Here is a 23,653-nt window from a genome sequence, read left to right as displayed (position 1 = left end):
AAGGGTATGAAAAAATAATTTACTATCTCTGTGCTTGCTTTATGCTTTCATGAAGTGACACCTTCACCATCTAGATCGATGTCAGTGTGGCACTCACTTCGTGCTGCATGCAGTGGTGGCTTTTCAGACTTTTAGTTAATATGCTTCAGCAAGTTCTCCTGTTATCAGGAAAAAAAACATTACTGTAAAGAGCGTTGTCATATTTATTTTAAAATCTTGTGGTACTAATTGGTTTATATTCCATTAACACCAATTTTGACAGTTTGTATTTCCATTTCATGCAGTGGGTATTTCATAGCAAAAGTCCCACAGTGGACACATCCCAAAAAGGTAGTGGGAAAGGCTTGCAGGCCATTTTCCAAACAAGCTTCATAATTTAAAGCTTCAGCCTGTTCCACTTCTTTTTGAATCAAGAAAACTGCATACAGCCAAATATGATAGGGAAGTGATATTGGCCAAGTTATACTTTAGTACAGAAAACAGTCACACAACACTGATGAAATTACTGGTGCAGTCCATTTTGAAGTTGCTGAAATACACAAGATTAAAGATTAGAGGTGATGTTTTTATTTGAAGGATGGGAGTTTTGGTGGGAGGGAAGGGAGAATGGGAGGAAGGGAAGGAGTTAAAAATAGTAAAATACGGTCATCCTGAAAAAGCCATCCTTGCCACACTACCAAACAGAAGTATTCCCTTTTTTAAACTGAATTACCAGTACATTTACAGAAGAGTCTGTGAATATCAGTCAGTTGCCATGGAAATATGGAGACTAACCAGATAAACAGAAATAATGCTTGAAATAAAAGCAAATTTGAACTGGCATGTAGCTTGCTTCCATCACTTGTATTTTATCAGGCATCTGTATACTGTGCAATATTTTTCATTCAACACATCATTTGAAACCCACAGGTATCAGAAGTAAGTTGTTACAGTTAGCATCTCTATGTAAAATTTCACACTCCACAAAACAATGCAATTGACACAGGGTTTACACAGAACACTGGGTGATGTTTTGCACTGTGATGTCTTGGAAATATAATTCACTGCACAATACTGACAGAATATTTACAGAAAACAACAAAGCAATCATTAGTCTCTTATAAATAAGATGACCAAATATCCTGGGCCTCCTATCAAGGCATGCAATCTCCCCTCATGATGAGAAGGACAGGTCAGTATTTTGCTCCGATGAGCCTTCTTTCCCTACCAGTCTTCTAAAAGCAAAAGAAAAAAATCCCACACACAACCAAAAGCAGTCAAACAAACAAACCGAAAAAGACTTCTTGTCATCAAGCTTAAAATTGCAAGCTTAGTTCATCCTTTTAGTATTAGGTCTCCTTTTAATCCTGTTTCTATTGCTTTGCTCTAGCAAGTTTCCCCTTTCCCTGATGCAGTGCTGATCCCAACCTTACCAATGAAGTAGAGAGGGCTCAGGAGAGCTGAGCTGCAAAAAGGCATTGTTCTAGCAATGAGGAAATCAGAAGAACACAGCTTGCAGGCAAAAGGAAAAGGAAATTGAAGACCCCATTTGTGTTCAGAAGAGTTATGAGGCAACAGGACATTTTGGTCACCTTAGTTACAAGTCTCATTGTAACTTGCATGCATGCACTTTTGTTTTAATCTGTTAAGAGTGTTGAATCTCACAATCACAAACAGCTCTATTCAAACACCAAACCGGTAAACAGTTTTATAAACAGCAATCATAGGGATGAAATAACTTTATGTCCCAGAAGTCACAAAACAAGGTATTCCTAGAAGTCTTTTTTCCGGATGTGCATATTGATCTGTACAAGTCCCACCTCTTTGTAGCCAGCAATAATCCTACAGGTATGACCAGCTCAAGCAGTGACCATGGTTCCTTTTACAGGTTGCATATGCGGTTGCCATTAAAGTTGACATTCACCATAGGTTACCATACATGGTTCTGGGTACCACAATTATTGGCAAATCACTTTAATGGTGACCACTATATTACGAGTTACTCCAACTACACACACATCATAAAGGATTATTACAAAGACAATACTTTACACTCTTATACCTGCAGCTTTCAGTTTGGTTTATTTTGTTGCTGTTTTCTACACGGAGGTGGTCTCCCATGGCGCATAATATGTTTTTCCAAACTATCTAGGATGGCAATTGCAATTCGCTGTACATGTGGATCAGTCTGGACATTTTCTTTGATGTTGTATAAGTGCTGTAAACCACCTTCTTCAATTAACATGCTGCAGTACCTGGCAGCTGTAATAAGATTAAAAAAAAAAAAAGTGAATTCTAAAAAAGAATTTACTGTTGAAATAATAGATATTGTAAACATTTACTCAAATCCACTTTCATCTCCTAGACCAGTCAGCATTTATGAAGCTTCCTGAAGTGTCTGCAGGACTGCATTCGTACATTAATGGGCAACGGTGGAACATGAGAGCTGTTTCTGCGGTTATAAATACCTGACAGGACTCAGATTGTCTCTGTTCAGTTTCCAAGTCTGTCTTAGAAGTTGACTAGAACATGCCTTGGAATATGCACAGTATTCTCTCCCTCTCTCTCCCTCTCGTACATACATTTTAAAGGTGCGTACATACATTTTCAGAAACAGCACTAAAGGAATCAGAAGTATTATAGTATCCTTAAGTACCTAGGTAAAATAAGCTTTACCAACAACCTCAGTATAGAACAGTTATCAAAAAAGTGGCATCAGATACAGTGCTTCATTTGTACAGGTTTGTAGAGTGAATAGGAAAGATTTCCTTAGAGAACAGTTTGCCAACTACTACTTATGCTGACCTTTAACTAGTATAAAGTTGCTATGAATGCCTTTTCAGCAATAAAATTAGACTTTTCTTTCCACTTTTCTTATTGATTTAAAAAAGTTGGAAGTGGGTCTACATCAACTCCAGTGTTAGTATATGCACGGACAAGCCATGAACAAAGCCACATATATAATACATCATACAAGCTTCAGAAGTTGTTTAAAAGAAAAAGTCACAATGACTGTAATGCAATCAACAGAGCATTACCTCAGATGTGCCCAATTTCATCATTCATCTCAGTGAAGCAACACCAGAGTTAATAATTTAAATGCTGACATAAGATGTTTCATTAGGGATCACATTTACTGCACTGCTACTAATATTTTAGTTAAGTTAGCTCAGCAAGGTGGATGTGGTGTAACAAAATGGCAAGAGGAGAAAGAAAGAAACAAACAAACAAAAAAATCAGTTCCATTCATTCCGGACTTTTTTTTTATCCTCATCTAAAAAGAGAAGGGCAAAATAAAATGCATCCGCTTTCCAGGATAAAAAACCTCCTTGGTGCCAAACACCAAAAGCTTAGGATTTTTCCCCAAATTAATCATCATATTTCAGAATTAAAGATATTTTCTCTCAGAGTAGGTTATTACATTTGCTACTTTGCATTTGTTTTCTCTGCAACTATCTCTGGTAGCTTCTGGCAGCAACTATCATCAGAACTAAACATCAGGAATAAAGGAACCACTGCTTTGATCTCAAATCAGGAATATGCCATCCAAGTATTCTCAGCCTCCCCATTCTACAGTGCAGTTACTCACTGTCAACACAAACCTCTGTGGCATGTTGAAAGCTCAGAGGTTAGGGCAGCATAAAATAAACACTAAAAATAAGTAGAACATACAGGACTATAGTGACTTCACAGGTCTGAGGTGCAATGTGGAGAAGGCTTGCTTTAATTTCATTAGCATGGAATTACAGGGTCTTAATCAAAAACTGTTATCTAGAGTCCGGTCAGTAAAACAGCTTTATCAGAACACTTTAACACAGAAATAGTCCTCACAGATCTCTGGACAATGTATCCTGGGAACAAAGTCTCAAAAGAATTACCTTTATGAGCTTTACAAACATCTATGGAGTAGGAAAACTGTACTTCATATGCAGTTATCTATTACACCATGTTATTGTTTGGTCCTGAACAGATATATTTCTACTATATATTTATACAGAAGTAGTGATTTATGGGACTGTTCAGCCCTAGGATAAACAAGAATAGAGTTACTGCTGTCAGGTGGATTAAACACTGGCACAGAAAACACCTTTAATACTTTAAGGAAAGCTGCTTTATATATGGTAGAAATTAATGTGAATACATGTATTTATATCAAATTCACAAAGAACAAAAAAAAGAATAAGCATTAAATGCCATGAAAGTTTGCCCAGTCTTACATTGAGGTGTGCGCAGAGGATTTATTCCCTTCCCTAGCACTTACGCATTTCATCACATGCTCTAAAAGCATTTTACAAACAAGATGTTGGTGTTCTCATTTTGCAGATGGGGAAAACATTAAGAAATTGACTTTCATGTCACAGCAAGTTATTGCTCAAAGGCGATTAGAGGCCAGGATTACCTAAAACTTCTGTTCTAATTGTAAGAGATGGCTACCTGCTGCAATCCTTGTTCTTTAATTTCAGAATAATTTATGTTGCCTGTTACTCTTATTACTATTCACATCTGAATAAAAACAGCAGTTCAAGGAATACCACGGGAATTCCCATTTTTCCCAGTTCATGCTTTTTTAGCATAAAATTCACTAGCATGAATAAATGCCATTTTGCCTTAATACATACGATTTTTGCTGCAGACATGCTGCATGGCCCACACTGCCCATAACTGGACACCAGGCGTCATGAAACAGCCAAGTAGAGGAAAAAATGGATTGAAAGACCTATTAAAAAGAAAAAAAAAAAAAAAGATCAGCAACTCACTTTGCTACTAGAGTATTTCTACTTCAGAGAACACACGTTGTCCACCCAGTCAGCAACAGGTTTAACAAGTGGAAGCATTTGATAAGTCAGCATTTTAGATGCAGCAGGTAACTGGCTTTTAATGCTTAAGACAGTTACTACCAAAATTGTGCAGAATAAATGGTATGCTTTTACCATAACACTTGGATGCCTCCTACTCCTTAGAGATAAGGATAAACAGTTGAAATGATAGGGATTAGAGGGACAGTAATTATCTAATTGCACTTGTTGGCTTCTATCTTGACAGATAGCAGTGACCTAGTGTTAGCCAATATAACCTGATTGGTTAGTTGTTGCTTATAGTCTTTTAGATATGCAGCTGAATACCGTAACAGAAAAGCAGGGAGAAGAACATTACATTTATCTCTCACAGGAATCCCTAGCTGACTCTACCCTTCTTTTTTTTTAACAGAGGAAAACCCAACAGGCTGTGTATTTTGGGCCAATAGGTCTTCTGAGTTGGTTTCCTTTGAGCCAATTGTCTTCTACCAGACAAAACCATGTTTGGCATGTGACCTACTCTGCTTCAGGAACAAGCTTTTAAATCTAGTTCAGTTCTCCTGTATTTTCCAAATTACAAATCAAGACAATAGTTACCTGTAAGCCACCATCTCACATTCTGGAGTTGGCCAATTCAAAATGGCAGAATGCTGTGAAATACAGAACCAAGAACACTCATTGTTAAATACAAACAGAAAATTATAAAATACAGTATAATAAAGTGCACTGTGTTTTCTGTACCAGTTGTTCAAGAAGTGAGGTCCTCTGGCTGCGACTTAGTGTCCAGGCCTGCTCTCCTCGAGATATCAAATGAGCAATAATCCCTGCTGCAAAGTAGCTGACTTCCACTTCAACACTGTGCAATAATTTACTGATGTGGTCTATAAAGTCTTTCCACATTAACTCAGAGTGGAGTTCTTTAACTTCAGCTATGTTATTCTGGGGGAAAAAAAGAATTAAGAACATATCAACAGAAATACCACCATACAAAGGAGATAAATATATAAACTTGAACTACGTGGTGAATATAAACATGAGATGAGATCTTTGTACATCCAGGTGACAAGCAGATACCAAAATACTACTTTTGCCTTTGAAAACAAAATAAAAAGATTTTCTCATAAATAATTTAAGATCATTAGTACAGAGATTATACTAATTTAAAGACTAATTTATAACATTCTCAAATACAGTAATTTCATTAAACTTCAACAGTGTGCAAATCTGAATTCCATTGACTTTCAACCTATTCCTTGTGTTTAGACCCATCAGAAGCCCTTTCTTAAAAGCTCTTATTGTTCACAGTAACCATCCATTTCAAAATAACTAGTGCATTTGGAGAACTGGCAAAACAGTCCAAAATAGTGTGAGTTATAAAGAATGCACACCATAAAGATTAAAGAAGAATTTTAAAATGTTAGACAAGTTTCAGATTAACATTTTCAGATTAACATTAACATATCAAGTTTTAAAAGTTTATGGATTTCAGACATTTTTTGTTCATCTCACCAGAAGTCCAAGAACTTTCTGTTGGATGGATGACTCAGACGGAAAAGACTGCGGGAGGGGAAAAAAAAGAAAAAAAGTAAGTAACCATTTATGCTTATTACTGAAACAATGTTAATTATAGGCCTAGGTTGATAATCTACGAGCAAAACCATACTTCTCACCTCTAAAACTCTCATGAAAAGTTCTAGCCCTTGATTTTCAATGAAGTGCCGACATGTTGTTGGAGATTCGTCAGTGAGGTTCCAAAGTGCGCTCAGTGTGAACTTGAGGGTAGTATCTACAAGATTCTGATTTGTTTTCTGTTTAACTATTTGAAGAAGTTGCTGGGAAAAATAAAACAAACCAAAAATCCTAGTTATGATTGTACATCAAAAAAATGTATTAGCCTCTCTGTTTGCTTCTGGACAGACTGGGGCAACCCATAGTTATCATTTATAGGCAGAATATACTAAGACATATGTGTTTAGAATCAAACTAATCAAAATAAAATGGCAATGAATTCTTTCCTCCCTTCAAACATGGCTGCCTGCTAATGGAATTCCTTCATCTACACCACAATTACATTTGCAGTACTACCATAGATGGCAGAAAGCCATCTGCACAGTTCTTGACCTCACTTGAATACTGTCAGCGTTGGCAATTTACCCTGAGTATTCTATTTTTAATCATCTTCAGTTTCATACAATGAATTTCATATCAAAAGATTTCTTGCCATTATATTTTGGATTAATTCCTGACAGCGACAATTTTTTCTACTTTGGCTTCTTTTCATCTATGCTATTATGTCTCATTGCCACTGTATTTGATATTATCTCTAAAAAATTCTCTAGGCTTCTCTGTTTCAAAAAACTTTCAAACAGAATACAGGTTAATGTGTTCTAGGAATTCTATCTACTTACTTTTATTCTATAGCTTTAGAAATACTGTTATCATGAATAGCTAGAGAAGGTTGGTATTTTTGACTGTCAAGAAAGTATCCAACTTACCCTAACAATGAAGAGCTCTGCACCAAGTTGAGCTGTTTGCTCTGTTGAAAGCTATAAATAAATAAATAAATAAATCAGCATTTTTTCAGACATTAGAAACACTCTTTGATCTTTTAAAAATTTAAGTTTTGTACCTTTGCAGCAAGAATGGAAATTATGGCTACGGCCATCCTTTGCATGTTTTGATCTTCATGATTACACAGCCACTGCATAACAAGTTTGGCTGCTTCGAACCTGAAAGTTAAAAATAACTTAATTTTCAGAAGTCTCCTAAGTCTTAATAAAAGAAAGATGCACACAGAAAACACATTAGATGTAAATGCATTAAGCCAAAAAAATAGAAAAAAGATAGAAATAAGTAGAAATACACAGCAAAATCACAGGTATTGAGCCTCAGTAGGCATTGAGGTGTTTGCTTAGGGTCTCTAACTTCAGATTATGTATCAAAGTGCACAGTAAAAGCTTCTAAAGAAGGAAACAAGTTTTTACGCAGTCTTCTGAAACATCAGACCAACATGCTTCAAAGCCTTTGGGCAAAACATGTAAGTAGAAAAATCTCTGCAAAAGCAGTCCCATAGTCCCTTGGAGAAATCCTGATTTCTATTACATCTGATTAGTGATTGAGCAAACTGAGACCAGAAACAAACTTTGTGAATAATCAAGCCTCCAGAGTAGCCGCACACTTTCAAAAGACCAAGAAAGTTATGAGTTTATTTCAGTACTAAGCAGCCACCACAGAAAAAAAAAAATTCTAAGATGCTACAACTCATTTTAATCGACATATAAAACTTGCCTGTTAAATGGAACATCCTGAAGTATTCTGTCACTGCATAGTGAAAGAAGGCAATTTTTTTGCAGCTATAAGAAATGAAAATGACTTCATCAGACACACACACATTTCAGAATGCTTTCTTTCTATGAATCATTAAACATATTTCCATTCTTATTATGAGCTGTACTGAAAATGACTGTAACAACAAAAAAAAAATACAGCAAAAGGTCAGTCTGAGAAAGAAGAAGAAAAAAAAGAACTTTTTAGCAAAATTAATTAGCATCCTTTCACAGTGGGATTCACTTTCCCTCTTGTATTTAAACTTATGCACCTCTAACATGAGTAAAGGAGTTCTGAAAATGCCACAATTTTCTTCAAAAGTATATCCCAAACAGAGTAGAAGGAAAGCCAGCTGAATACTCAAAGCCTATTAAACTTTAAATGTTAAAGTTGAAAAAATTTCAAAAAAAGCTTTCAGAAATTGACCATAATATTTCTTAGGACACTTACCTGTAAATCTGAATATAACTATAGGTATGAATGGAAGAGAAGCTCTATGCAAGATACCAAATTAGGGTTCATTTACCTCCTAGTACTTCACCTTTAAAATTGATGTTTTCAATAGTGAGACTTGCCCAAATCACGCTATTTCATCCAAGGACTGCCCCAGTATACGGGACCTTCCCAAAAGCCAGCTGTATCTCACTCTATATTATTAATGTTACCAGTTGCTTGATCAATGATACAACTCTCAAAAAACTCCTAACACACAGCCGATTGCTCAGAAACTAGCTTAGTAATTAGAGACTTCTCAAAGGATTTCCACATTGACTCTCTGAAGGAAAATGTTCCTTCAATGCATTAATCATTCTTTATCAAGCAAAAACCTTTAGATAATCATAAGGAAATAATTTGTATCCACATATCCAAACTTTGCCAGAAGAGATGTTTTTTTGTTTTCAACAAAGGACAATGTAACCACTTTGCATTTCTACTTAATCTTACCTGGATAATGGTTCTGTCAAGATAAAAATAGTTTTCGTTAGATATCCAGTAGCATCACCTCTTGGTTTCCATCTCTCTTTTCTGTTTTAGCTTTTGTTTTTGACATGTGCAAGGAAGCATTCACTATTGTCAGTAAGATTACCTCCAATAGTGGCTGACTCGCACCACAGTATTTTCATTTCATTCATGACTTTAATTTCATTAAAGTCCTCTTAAAAAGCCACATTATGGGAATACTAATTCTGCTAACTACAGTCCTATAAGGCAGGAAGTACAAAAGGAAGCAATATTCCATGTGAATCCTGCATAAATACATCTGTATGTGTACTTGCTCATGGCTGCTCTTGAGTTTGTGAGATGTGGAAAAATCTTTTCCAAGACCCACAAGACAACAGAGAAACCTACAGAAAATAACAAAACTTAGTCTTTTACCTGTTGGTGATTTGGGAAATGTTCCATGGCCTTCAGGAGCAAATGAGTGACATCAGCCAGAAGTCGCACAGGCATGCCTGCTGCTAAGTCTTGCTTGGTTAGGTTAAAGACGCATGCACTTGCTGCTAACTGCACGGGCAAGTTCAGGGGGTGATTTCTCATTCCAATTACCACAAGCTGAAATGCAAGAGTTTTGCCCATGTTACTTACACACACACCCCAAGAGCAATCCACTGCTGCTCGAGGCTGCAACAGTGACTCACAGCACCCAATTTCTGCCTGCCTTTTATTTAAGTGAAAAATCCATCTGGTGTGATTTTAATTCTCAGAAGGAACATTTCCTTCTGCTCAGTGAAAGCAGACAACTGATACTTCTCTGAGTCCTTTTGCACTGGCTGTAGCAACCTCTCAAAGGAGATCTGCATGGAATGCAAGAGATTCTAGGAAGACGAAAGGTTTGCTCTACGTACCTGGGTAAAAATCACCAAACACTTACAGAGATGAGTGAGGTCGGACAGGCTTTCTGCAGTGTAATGGAAGTGACGTACTGGATTGTTATTTGGTGACTAGCCATTTAAGATCACATCCTAAGCTTCTGGTTTAGTATATACTTATCACGACTCCATCCTGAATTATCATCTGTCCTACTGATGCCTCTTTTTATGATCACAGAAGAAACTAAACCATTTCTGGTGTTCCAGCAATGTAAAGCCAGTGTCTAGAATGGGTTTCTAAGGAAATTTATTGGAATTGCCACTAGTTAGCCCAATATATAATGCTATTTGTTCACTTGTTACCGTACTGGAAACTGACAGTGAATAGAAATACCAGGTAATTAGGCTAGGCAAACCTTTGATTTGACCCAGTATAGATATGTTCCAAAGACATAATTCAGCACTTGAAGACAATTTCAAATCATATGCAAAGTTACCTGAAAAAATTAAAATTGCAATGCTACTAAATAGGCTAGAACATTTTAAACTAACATAATAGGCATCTTCTCCATCTCTGTTGCTTAAATCATTGTTGATTTTTATCCAACACTAAAATTTTAAGATTAAAAATCACAACAAAAAATGTAAAAGCTCATAAAATAACTTATACCATGGTTTTTGAGATGGCCTCCTTAAGTTCAGTTTAAGAAACAATTCACGGATTTCTTATGATAAGTAAACTATTTTACCTTTAAAATTTCAGGCTTTGTTTTTTCCATTACATGTGTCAGGCTGAATAAATGAAAGAGTGCTTCTCTCACAAAGAAGGCCCGTTCACTGTAACGCTTCAGTGCTTCAGAAATCTGAGTTTCATTTGCTTCTCCTGACACCTATGAACAGAGAAATAATCTTTAGTTCACAATGTCATCACTTTATTTTAAAAATTTTGCTCTTAATAAGTGCAAAGCTGCAATTTCAAAGGTGGTGATATTTTAGCCAAATCCTTCAGGAGGCAAATGATTATATTATCTGCCCACATTAATCCAGAAAAACATAATCTTCAAACGTTCTTCATAAAATGATAGCATCCACTTCTATAAGCCAAAATTAGGATTCAATTCTGTTTTTAAGCAGAACTGTATGAAACCACTAAGCAAATGTAGCATTTCTAACCAATAAAAATCGACTGTGACGCACCAAATGCTTACAACCAATATCTGTAATTGAATGCTCTATCAAATGAAGCTGATAAACTGAGGAAGATGATATTTCAGCTGTAATTTTTTGGCACTCAGTTCTACCTCCATCAATGGACAATATTTCCATTCTTTGCCTACAACAAGATGGTTTGCTCCTCAGTCCTACTATTTAATAAACCATTGCTTCAGCCACTGTTCTTTAAAATTCTCATGGAAGGATGCAGAACTTGTTCTATTTAATTTGTCACATAAGGGAAAGCAAATGTTCACAGACTGAAGTGTCATGTTCCTTGCATCCTGTATTATATAGGACCAAATTTTTCAAAACTTGCTGGAATATCAGGCATGTATTACAGCCTTCTGAGAATTGATACCGTCTTGGGTTTTGCTTTATATTCTCTACTGATTAATCCAGGGCAATCCTATCTACTGAGCAAGAAAATGTTCTGCAGCCAGTTACACACTACATGAAGAATTTACACTCAGCTTCATGATGTTCCACCACCACGTCCACCTCAACTGTTATATAACCTAAAATTAAATGTTTAATCTTTCAAGAACTTTCTATAACCAGGTGATACAAGAACTATTGTAAAGAGAGACATACTTTTAATGTCTCCACAAGTGCTGCATCCTGTTTATTCTTTAGTAATATCTAGACTAAGCAGCTGAACGTTTCAATATTGTCACTAATGAATTTCAGCTCACGAAATCAATTCCCGCCTACAGTCTCTTCATGACAACTGAGCCTTTGAGGAAAGGAATCTGAACTGCATTTTGCTAACTCCACCGCTAAAAATCCATCATGATTTTCATGTTATTAGATCCTTCTTCATTCCTGTCTTTTCATATCACAATCAATCACAAGAAGCATATATTCTAAATAGCAAGGATTATATTGAATTACGTTGTACCAAGTGTGAGGTGTCATTTCCTGATGCTGTACACGAATTATGTCAAATGGGACCCTGCTTTCTACAACACAGCATTTCAACATTCATATATGCCGCTGTCAGCTGTGACAACTACGTAAGTACTCAAGAGACCTGGACATTAACGATTGCCAAAAGTTCCAAGCAAAAATGATCATTACGATAAAATTGTTGTAACTGTGTCATTTCACTTGCCTGTAACCACAGCATTCTAAATGTTATAAATCACATTTCAAAACTCAGCTTGTACAGGAGACACTAAAGTACGGCCACATCATGCAAACTCTTCCTCATTCCATCTGCAGTTTCCAATCATTCTCATGGCCCAGTAGAAGATAAAACTGTCCATCTCTGGGTCAAGGATGCTATACCACTGACACTGACATGTCTAAAACATCTTTCTCCTTTAATGCTGACCCCTTTACACAGGGCACAGGACAGGCTCATTCTCCAGTTCTCTAAGTATACGCATCTTCTAAAGAAAGAGGAGCAACTTCTTGTTGCCTGGCACTAAAAGATAAATAAATGCACTTCAGCAAACATCACCTCATCCTAAAGGGCCAAGAAATTTAGGATTTGCACAGGAAGAGGAACTACTTCATCCTGAGTAATTGCTTCTTATGTATGCATCACCAAAAGACCTTTCAAGGTGGGTGGAAATATTGTAATCAGGAAATAGAAGTGGTGATGGAGTAAAGCAGCAGTTCAGTTATATCTACTGTATTAAGGATGAAGTGCTCAAAATTTATGCAAATTGCACCATCAGCTCTTACATATTGCTGCCTTATGCTAGAGGCCATGCTGAAAACCAGGGAATATTATTCCAATAAATTACTTCAGACTGGACAAAGTTCAGCTTTCTTAGATCTGACATCTTAAATCAGGATTTGACGATCACTGAAAAGGCACAAAAATAATGTTTTTTATGATAGTATTATGTAAATTTAGCAGATTCTGTGCCAAAAATAAGTAGCAGTTTGATAGACAATCAGTAATTACAATTAACGGATGAAAAATGAACCTACAGCTTCCTTCTGAAACACCCACTTACATGTTACAATTGATTAGTTCTATTTTTCCTGCACATTTTAATTTTTCGGTACAGTTAATCCCCCCACTTAACCTTTAGGTTTCCTTCTCCTGTTAGAAATTCTGAGTAGCCGGCATCTGTAGCTAGCAGTCCAACAAACTGCATTGTTGGCCGTTGCTGAATAAATGCTTCTACAGCCTTATCCGTAACATGCTTTCTTCCAGAAATGTCCAGAGACACAAGGTTAGGCAAGATATCTTTCTGTTCCAGTAAACGAAGTGCTATGTCTGATGTGAACTGTTTATCATCTGAAATATCAAGATGATTTAGATATTTTAGTTCTCTTATAACATCCAAAATCTGCGTTGTGGTCATTTTCAAGCATTTCAGGTGGTGCATGGTCAACGATTTGAGACGGTCTTTGCAAGTAAGGAGTGCAGTTATGTCAGTGACAGAGGTGTTTGATATATCCAGACTTTCTAATCTAGGAAGTGAAGCAACATCTGCCAGGTCCTCATTGTAGAACAGAACATTGGTAATACTCAACGCACGAAGCCCGGATAGCTGGCTGAAGCACCTTTCGTAGGGGTCTTCCAAAGAAAGAGTTAATGAGTTCAGCACAAGGCATTGAAGGTTTTGTTGGATCCATTTATTGCTGCCAAGTCCACTTATAATGTCTGTGATTGTTATATCTGCATTCACTCCAGTAGCATCAAGTTCTACCAGCTTGTGATGGCAGAATGCTTTCCGGAAAGCCACAGCAGAGATTTTTGCTTTCCGGATACAAGCTCGTTTCAAACGCATCTGGTTGCCTCGGAAGATGCCCACAGTTCCGTCATTCAGCAGCCCTGTTGGAAAAGAGCATCAGCATTTGGCGCTAGCATTCTATAACATAGCTCTCAAAATTAAGAGCCCAAATGGAAAAAAAAGGAGGTGTTAACAAAGAGAATTAATTGCAAAATAATGCATATTGTATCATTATGCCACTGATTCCAAAATTTTACATTTCAGATTCTGCTTTTAAGATTATGATCTCGCTTGTGGAAAATTCCAAGTTTGAAAAATTGAAATTAAAATTGGAGCTAAATTAAGTTAAAATGCAGTACATACACAATATTTGTTTGGCTCAGAACATGGAACAAGCAATAAATGAAATGTGGACATGATTCAAAACCTTTCAGACTACAGCCTGGATTTTCTCACAGTAACTGGTTAGAAATGTGATAAAAACAGAATTATGTAATTTCTGAAAGCTTTCTGTCCCCCCAAGTGTGCTCTGCCCTGATCAGTCTTGTTAACCTTAGGAGAAGTACAATACCAGCAATCAATGAGCAGCTTCCATTTTGCCTTAACTAAACTGAATAATTTAACATTTGATTGAATTCATAAGTAGGATCGATACACTAAACTAAGCTAATGAAGTTCTCTCATATATCCTCCATGAAGAAAGTAGGAGTGTTGCTCAGAAACAAGCTAAATGTGAGACAGAAACCCAAAAAGCATTTCAAAGAGAAGAAACAGGAGGACGAGGAAAGAGAGTGGGAAGGAGAGAAAGACAGCAATGAAGAAAGAAAACACGATGATCTTGTCTGAGATTATAACCTTTCTGCTGTGTAGCAAGAAATCCGCATATGCAGTCCTGTCTTGCAGCATGCTGGCAACATCTTAACTGAAATAACAGGTTTAGTTCTATGCACAGGATTATCCAAAATGCATAGGAAACCAAGATTTCGTATTTGTATCATATCAGTAGTGTGATTACTGCATTATTGAAAGTCATAAGAGAAGGATATCACTACGTAAACATGCACACAAGAGGAGGAGGAGAAAGAAAGTGTCCTTCTAGTTTCACTCTAGAGGGTTATAAACTCCTGTTTCGAACCTCCTATCTATACACAAGATACGAAATTGAAAATGCAATATATTTGAATAAAAACATTGTCATCACTACAGTTTGTCTGGACTTAAGTCATTAGGTAGACTTCCTCTGTGAGGATGTCAAGTTACTATTAAGATTTGCAGATCTTTCTAAAGAACAAGCAGTTCAGGCATTTCTGATCAGGTAGTTGAGGCATTTCTCTTTTGCAGAAAAAACAAAAATAGGAGGTGAGACAACTGGTAGCTGGGAGAAAGATTAAGTGCAATAAATTGGTAAAATATTACTAAATGACTTCTACATTTCTGCTAATCTTTTAACTTGGGGATCAAGTTAGCCTACTTTAGCCACACCCTGTTTATCTGGCATGTACTGTAGTACACATCCTCTCTGGCACAGTATCTGTGATCTCTCTGCAGCTGTAACTGTCCTCATCACTACTAGCATTGGTAGTAAGTTTCTGTTCCCTGAATCTGGTTTCTTGGGTCTACTTTAAATAATTACATATCAGAAGGCAATGCATGTTGAAGGTGGAGGGGGTTTGGGGCTTGCTTTTTGTTTTTTTAGAACCATCGCCTGGGTTATATGGGACTGGAAACAGCTGGAAAAAACTAAAATTGCTATTTGTGTAACAAGACTCAAGTGATTTTAGTCACATCCATCCTGCAGATGCAGTGTTCTTGGTCTGTTTAAATGATTTTTCTGATACCATGTCTCATCTCTACATAAAGTCTCCAGAAACGGGTCTTCTGCCACTTCTTTTTCAGACTAGCCTAATCTACGCATTCCCTCTTTTCGTGCTAAGATGCCTTATTGACATAACCTTAACATTTTCCTTTGTCATGCTTAAAGCAAACAACCAAACAAGATGGTAGCCCTCCCCTCAAATATGTGCTGACATAAAGCATACAAGAAGCCAGTACCTAAAATGTAAAAAGACAACAATGTGGTTTTCATAGGTTTTTATAATAGATTTGAAACTGACTGCTTTTTAGCAAATAATTCCACTTTACCAAACGTGCTTAGACAGATGGGAAACTTGTACACAGCACTAAACACACTGACAGTTAAGAAAACATAATTCAATTAATTGCTCTGCAGAAGACATCGTCGCTATCAATTATTAGGTATTTGAGCACTGTTAGAAAAGTAGAATTAAATAAATCCAAACAGTGACCAAAAGAAGAATCTAAGGGAAAAAAACTGATGTTCAATTAAAGGAACGTTAAATTAAAATTGTAACTATGAGACAAAAGACTTTCTATTGAGAGCTTTGTATATAGCTAGGCAGCATTCAGTCAAAGTTGTGGCAAAGCTGGAGTCACAGAAATTCTCTATTGAGAGATTAAGGAATACAGTTTAAACAGCTCCAACATCAGATTCTACTAGAAAACACACCAGCACTACAGTGTCACATTCCAGTAAAGTATTTTCACTGATAACCCACAAGTAATTGTTTTTACCGTGAAATGCCATCGTCTGCAGCAATCGATCAGCCACTTCTTGAGGAAACATCCCCGGCTCCTGCAAGCAGAGCGTCCCATCTTGCCTTTCTGTGCAAAACTTCTCTAGGCTGGCGGTCAGGAAATTCAAACAGATGTCAAGCAAAGAATAAGGAGATGCTTCCTCCTGTCACATGCAAGGACAAGGAAAGAAATGAGATTTATTCAAATTGTTCCTTCCATTCCTCTACTGTGTTCTTTTTAGGCAAATCGTTAGTCTTATTCTCACTGTAAAAGGCAAACATTGCAAAAGGAGAGGTCCCTCCTTGGGGGCACACAGCAAAGGTACCTCAGGTCATAGGATAAATGAGTGGCCACGCTGATGGGCCGTCCTCTCTCATAGCCACCCCTAGAGCCACAGCCTGGCTTGTCTGTTGTACAAGACAACTAAAGTCCTGCTTGCATTCATAGGGGAAGAAAAGCATTTTCCTAATTTCCGATAAGAAAACCTGAAATTATGAAGTTTACTGGGAATTAAAGAATCAAGATAGACTGATAGGAGAAAATCATATATCGTAAATCAGTAAAATGATAAGCAGGAAAAGACAGCACCTAATATTCTAAAAACCTGGAAGGCATGGATGGAATCAGGCTTTCTAAGTATTTTGGTATCCAAAGATACAGGCTAGTTACTTAAGTATCTTTAAATAATTGCAACAGAGTACTCAGTTATTCAATTTGCAAGACACAATTAATCAATCACTTTTTTTTTTTTTTAAACTAAATCACTTTAGCTTTGAAATGTATTTGCAGCCCACTAAACTGATAGTAAAAAAAAATGCTGGCTTTGTCTATCTAGCTCAATTATAATTTCCATCAAAGTTTAACATGAAAGATGACAAAGTAAAATACATATTTGAAAAGTATACGGCTCATAGATTTGTTTTAACTTACTAAAAGGTATGTTGGAGACACATACGTACCAAATATGGCATAAAAACAACCGAGCTAGCAGATAAACATGGTCTAATTACAACATGAGTCAATTAAAGTAAAAACCTGTTTTGGAAAATAAACTATACAAATGCAATATAGAACTAAAAATGATAGCATTATTTAAATCAAATTTTACTTCTTTGATTAATCTTTAAGTCAACCCACATGAGAAATCTACTGCCAAGCTACAGTAGAAATGTAGATAAATTTTGATACTGAAAAGGGCACCTAAAGTTTCAGATCAAGAAAGGAGACTCAAAAAGGACAACTTTAGTTCCAAACTTTGTGCAGCAATAAAGCAACAATTACTACAGTCTTCTTTCTGATTATAGTTACCTTTTTCTCCTTTTTATGAGAAGGACCTAGAACTCATATACAGTAGTACCTTGGCACAAAGGACAAAGTAGAATATAAACTTAAACTATACCTTCAGAGATTAAGATTGCATGTTTAATAAGCAAAACTCCAAGTGTTTGTTAATTCAGTGCCTAATAATAGCCTACTGTTTTCAGTCACACAAATTAATCAACATAAAGAATGACTCACAGGCATTGTGAATCATCCCCAGCACTACACAAAAGGCGGCTGAGTGACTGGTACCTACTCCCTCAGATTATTTTCAAAATAACAGCATCAACTGTTGCCACTTCTCATCTGTAGGTAAAATTGTAGCTTGCCTTTCGGACTGAACGCTCTGGATAATTTCACCTGTCTTTTCTAGATCATTTGAATTCTCTTCTGTTGCTTCATTTGCCTCACATGCTCATCAGAGAAATACAGAGATATATAAAAGCTTACACAGAAGAAGTATAAAGAAAAATACGACCAAAATACATCTTTTAAAACCAGCTGCATGTATCTGAAGGTTGGGAGGCACCACAATAGGTCAAAGACAGTTTTGACATCTATCTTTAATGATTCATGTATTGTCAACATAGACACTGTAGTTTAATAGAGAGTCTTAAGACAAAAGTACAGGTTTGGGAACTAGAAACTCTAAATTATTCAAATGCAAGCTCTTTCTGCAGCATTTGACAGGCAGCTTCCAACCCCTTTGACTCGATTTCTCCATCTATAAAGGAAAATCTGCATATTTGTCTCACAGAGATCTCCTGTGCTTAAAGGAGAACTTTAGTGCTCAAAGATTACTTTTTAAACTGTTTGTTACATTGTTGAAGAAATAGGAGTTATTCTTCTGATGTGACTTGCTGAAAACAGCAATTTTGGCTGCCTCACACTTGAAGCTGATATGAAAGGGAGGGAGAGAACTCAGAATCTTTAACATCTTTTGTTTCTTTGTAACGTGCAAAAATGTCTGAAATACTGCTAAGGAGAAACTCAACTACTTATTCAAAAATAGGACATTTTTAAAGGAAAGAGGAGAGATTTCTTTTTACCCTGAAATTAATACGCATGCCCAGGAGCTGCATGACAGCTGCTCACGCGAAAAGAAATCAGAAGCCTTGCTCAAAGCCTGTGAAACATTCCCACCGAACCAAAGACATCCTCATCTCTCGTTAGCTCCTGTACTTGGAATTTGCTGCTTAAGTATGACAGAAACAGAATACTGTCTCTGTTAATTCCTTCTGGCACTGTCCCATCATCTCTGCCAAAAAAGCTAAAATACTTCACATATCCGTGTGCAAACTCTGATGAGAATTTTTGGCCTTGCAGACAGGCTGCTAACAAATAAATCAAAGCTATCAGTCAATATCTCTAACTGGCCAATCTCTAATTGGGACCTATTATTTTAATATTAAATAAGCACTTTAAAAGTCCATACAGGGCATTGCCATAACAATAAAAAGAGGTAATCCACCAGGCAGGAATCAATGATACTCTGTTGTTGCCATACTTAATTTTTATTAACTTCACTTATTCCATTTGTAGGAGACATGATGAAATGTTCATAACGTTTCTTTAACTTGTTGCAAAAGGACTGAAGAAACACAGCTAATGAAGGCTCTTAAGGTAACCTGAGCAGATAGGAATAAAAATGTTTTCCCTATCTAATTAAGTCCCTTGACAAGCATCAGGAAAATGATACCTTAGGTTGTCTACTACTGAAACAGAACAGCTGGATTATATCCTGCAAACCTCTTACGTGAGACAGCAGCATTCCTCTCCTCCAGTACGTTGTGTGGCCCTTTATTTAAAAAAGAATATTGCCCAGCTAAAGATCTCAGAGTTAGAGTCTTCAATTGTATTTAAATGCTCACAAGTTTAGCATTTAAATACTTCTTGTCTGTTGAAACTAGTTATGCTTTCGAATGTCAATTTGAAAACAAATTGGGCTTTTTGTTTTCAGTTCATTTCACTTTCTGCTTCTAGTACTCTAAAATGCAATGCTTTAAATTAATGTGTCAGCCACAGCTCAAGATTTTTTTTAAATTCAGAAATATTTGAGTAGGACTTTTATTAGGTAGATGTGAGTTTTGTCATAGCCATCTTAAATATTTGATAGTTCAGTTTAACCTCAGGGTTTCTCTCATTTTATCAAACCAATTCAGTGGACAGTAAAAAAAACAAAACAAAAAAAACCTTCATTAGCTAAAACTTACATTAATAATAGTAAGATGACACATCTAAAACCAATTAATTAATGGAATGCAATAGAAAATAAAATAACTCCATTTAGATGGACTTTTAAGGGTTTATTTCAATTAACTATTTAAAAAAACAACTTTGTTCATGCTTAATATAACCACGGTAAACACAAAAGAAGCGGGGAGGGGGAAACTGCATGGCTGTTGCCATCTAACAGTAATCTAATACAGGTAGCAGACTGAAATGCAATACCTGCTTCAATATCCAGTTCAGTTTATATACACTAATGTCACTGGCAAGGTTCTCACAAAGAACACTCTCCTCCACATTTTCTTTTAAAACCTTCTCATATCAACTTTAGATACCGCTAGAATGTATTTTACCCTATATTTCAAAAACTGGATATAAAAAAGCTGATAAAGGGACATCTTAAAGTACTTGGAATAATTTAGAGAATCCTAAACCTAATACTATGTCTACATTAACTGGCTGAGTGTAGTGAGTATCAAAATGAAATCCTGCTCCTTTTGAAAGGCATTACCATGCAACCACCCACTTATACAACAGCAACAGAGGAAAATTAAAAAAAAAATAAAGACACGGGTTTAACTGACATTTTCCATAAGGAATAGCAGCCTAATTTTGCAGGGAAACTAAATTCCACAGCTATACAGGCCTTTTTCACCATAGGCATTGTGATCCTACCATCTCACCCTGAAAGATTTTATTCCTTTTAGCTTTGTGTCTCAGACTCATTAAAAAAAAAATCTTTTTCCCATAGGCAGTTTTTGATCAGGTTGTCATCAATCAACCTATATAAAGTCTTTGGAGACAGATACCAATTTCAGCTTCAACAGAACAATTTTTATGGCTTACTCTCAACTTTTATATCCATTTATTTTGGTATGGCAAAAACCTGAATGTGCAAGGTTTCTGTATACTCTACAAGGCCCGTCTGCTTTTTTTTTTCCCTTGAAAGCTCAAAGGAGATAGGGATATAGGATAAGGGACTTTTCAAATAGTGGCAATTATTTCCCTCAGGAAGCTGGCAGGAAAATGAGAGCTAACTCAGGGCCTTAGTCACTGGGTTTGGACATTCTGTGTTTTTCACTGGTTTTCCCCTCCCCACAGCCCTAAGGCTTTATTTACATTCTTAAAATGAGCATTCTTAAAATGATCAAAAAGTAGTAGCAACTCAAGTAATGCTCAGCAGAAATCTTCTGAGCCCTAATAAAGGAAGAAGAAGGCAGTGAAAAATAAACAGATAGTTCAGTGATTGACGCTACAGAGAAAGCTTTTTGATTATCCTGCTTAGGTTAAGGGGAATGAAACAAAAGCAGGCGATTTATTAACTAGCAGACTCAAGGAAAGACCAGGAACAGAATTCACCAAGTTTAATATTTCCATTAATTATTCTGGCACAACAAGTGGGATCAGGCTGACTGAAGCTGCCAGGCACACAAAGTTGGGAGAGATCACGAGGGGCCTAAAATTAAACAGTGCGATATGTAAGGCCACCGATTCGAAGACAATATTGCGAACTCCAGAGAGGCGCTCATCAGTTAAAAACGCCTGGAGAGAAGAACCTGAACGGTTTACTTAATCACAGGAAAACAGTATGATGCAGCCAGAGAAAGTATCAGGAGAGGCATCAGGGAGAAGTAAGGAAGTATGAGTGTCCCATCCAAGGCCCTGGGAGACCTCATGGGACTACTTCTGTTCAGGAAATACTCGCACCATTTCTGTTTGAACATAACAGTTACTACAACGCTCGCTGGCCAGAAGAGACAAAACCAGCTTTCCCTATTCGCCCAGCAGACCAAGAGGTGCGAGGAGATGAGAGTGCTGCCTGCAAACATGGTGTTGTGAATAAATGCTATAGAAGGAGAAAGGTAAAGCACACAGCTAGGGGGAAAAAAAAGTTTATTAAGGGATTAAATGAAGTGATACCTGTAATAACAAGGGATCAGACCAGATAACCCAGGAGGCTCCCGATAGTCCTTCAGAAGCAAATATGCACACTCATCTCCCACAGGGGAGCCGCCAGAGCAGCACCCACACGCGCTGCTCCGAGGCCTGGCGTTAGCGCAGGGAAACGGTGTTTTCACCCCCGGCCACCGCCGCAGCGAGGCCCAGGGCCGGGCACCCCGAGCCCCGCTCGAGCCCCTTTTACATAACCGGCCGCCGCGGGGTTACACAACGCGGGGGGCGGCCCGGCCGCTTCGCCGCTGCCCGCTGTCTCCGCGCGAGGCGGCGGCCGCCGCGGGGCCCCCTCAGCGGCGGGGGGGGGGGGGGGAGGGGAGCTGCGCGCGCCCCGCGCCCGCCAACGGCCTCACCTGCCCCCTCCCCCCGCCCCCGGCAACGCTCCGCGCCCCTCAGCGCGGGGCCGCCGCAACGGCCGGCCGCCCCCCCGCCCCCGGCCCCGGCGCCTCGCCGCCGCTGTCACCCCACGGCGGGGCGCAGCCGCCCTCCCCCACCGCCGCAGCGGCCGCGCTCACTCACCATGGCGGCGCGGCGGGCCGGAGGCGAGCGCCCAGCGAACCGGGTCCCGGCGCTGGGCTCCCTCTTTTTTTAAATTTATTTAAATTTTTTAATTTTTTTCCTCCCTCCCACCCCCCGTTTTGCCTTCCCCCCCCCCCACCGCCCCCGACCTGGAAGGGAATCTGCCTCAGCCGGCCGGGAGGCAGCGCTGAGCCCGCCTCCCTTAAAGGGGCCCGCTGTGCGGCGAGGGCGCGGCGGCCGCGGCCGCGGGGAGGTGCGTTGGGCGCCAGGTTGGGCTGCGGCGCCCGGAGGGGGCCGGGGATGGGGCCTGTCACCGGCCTCCCGTGAGGGCTTCGGGCTGCTTTCACGGCGGAGCGAGGACAAGAGGGGAAAACATGACGGGGTGGTGAGTTTGCCCAAGCAAATGCTGTTTACTCAGCTGAGGAGTGAGGCGCCACCCCGCCGGCAGGTCCTTATCTTTGGGGAACCTCTCGCAAGCAGCAGTGCGGTGTCACCTTTGTGCTCCTGCTCGCAGATCCACCTCTCTATCCAAACCTGTTTCCTGCTCAAACTAGTTTCTTACAGTAACACCAATAATCTGCTCAAGCGCCATAGGTTTTGCTTCCTGCAAGGAGGAGAGGAGCTTTGCCACATACTTCAATACAGGATAATTTCAGGCTTCTGATACTGACGGAAACCGCCTTCCCAACAGAAACACGCTATAATTTATTGTTGATGAAGAGAAATACAGTTATTTTTGTGTTAGGATGCAAAGCAAAGAGGGATGCAGTTACCCCATCCAGGTGAAATTACAAAGACTGTGGTTAAGCCTTTTACAGAGTTGCTGTTTCCATGTACAGCAGCTTTGAGTAGCATTTGTCTGCAAGCCAACATATAAATAAACATTAAGGAAAAAATACTAATTTATGTTGCTGCCATTGGATGATCACAGTATATTCTGCAAACACAATTTTACCTGTTTAATGACTGTGCGACGGGGGTCAGTTCTAGTCCCGTTGCTTAGACTAGGATGTTGGGGCAGAGAAAATAAATGATGTCCTCGGGATCAGACAAGAACAGAATCAGGAGTCCCCACGGTCTCAATTTAACCACTTAAAAATCTAGCCTTATTAGAAGAAATAACATATAATTATGGAAACATAAATTAGCTTAGATAAGTAAAAGGAAGAGCTAGTAGTATTATTCTTAGTCCATTCTTTGTTTCTCCCACTTCCTA

At 38.3% G+C, this 23,653-nt stretch overlaps 1 protein-coding gene across 3 annotated transcripts; it reads right to left on the bottom strand.

The window, feature by feature from the left end:
- Window positions 1-185: 185 nt before the first annotated feature.
- Window positions 186-22,664, bottom strand: LOC112986261 (protein zyg-11 homolog B). Of its 3 annotated transcripts, none has more exons than XM_064516213.1 (14): window positions 22,587-22,664; window positions 16,414-16,579; window positions 13,168-13,922; window positions 10,663-10,803; window positions 9,480-9,656; window positions 8,064-8,128; window positions 7,405-7,504; window positions 7,271-7,321; window positions 6,446-6,607; window positions 6,285-6,332; window positions 5,517-5,714; window positions 5,373-5,425; window positions 4,599-4,696; window positions 186-2,241 (listed from the first exon to the last, which is right to left on the bottom strand). In XM_064516213.1, the coding sequence occupies exons 2-14, from the start codon at window positions 16,463-16,465 to the stop codon at window positions 2,051-2,053; spliced, it is 2,091 nt and encodes a 696-aa protein (XP_064372283.1). In that variant the 5' UTR covers window positions 16,466-16,579; window positions 22,587-22,664; the 3' UTR covers window positions 186-2,050. The 3 variants fall into 3 exon arrangements, with proteins under 3 accessions (XP_064372283.1, XP_064372282.1, XP_025961245.1); XM_064516212.1 differs by lacking the exon at window positions 22,587-22,664 and adding an exon at window positions 22,438-22,567; XM_026105460.2 differs by lacking the exon at window positions 22,587-22,664 and adding an exon at window positions 21,886-22,181.
- Window positions 22,665-23,653: the final 989 nt, after the last annotated feature.

Source organism: Dromaius novaehollandiae, chromosome 8 (assembly GCF_036370855.1).
Source record: "Dromaius novaehollandiae isolate bDroNov1 chromosome 8, bDroNov1.hap1, whole genome shotgun sequence".
Taxonomy (NCBI): Eukaryota; Metazoa; Chordata; class Aves; order Casuariiformes; family Dromaiidae; genus Dromaius; species Dromaius novaehollandiae.
This window is presented reverse-complemented; position numbering and strand designations above follow the sequence as displayed.

What these genes read in the sequence shown, in the direction of transcription:
- LOC112986261 (XM_064516212.1), bottom strand. An exon ending in TTTCCATTCTTGCTGCAAAG is followed by an intron (nt 7,322 to 7,404) that starts GTACAAAACTTA and finishes ATTTATTTATAG; the next exon opens with CTTTCAACAGAGCAAACAGC. An exon ending in GCATGTCTGCAGCAAAAATC is followed by an intron (nt 2,242 to 4,598) that starts GTATGTATTAAG and finishes ATCTTATTACAG; the next exon opens with CTGCCAGGTACTGCAGCATG.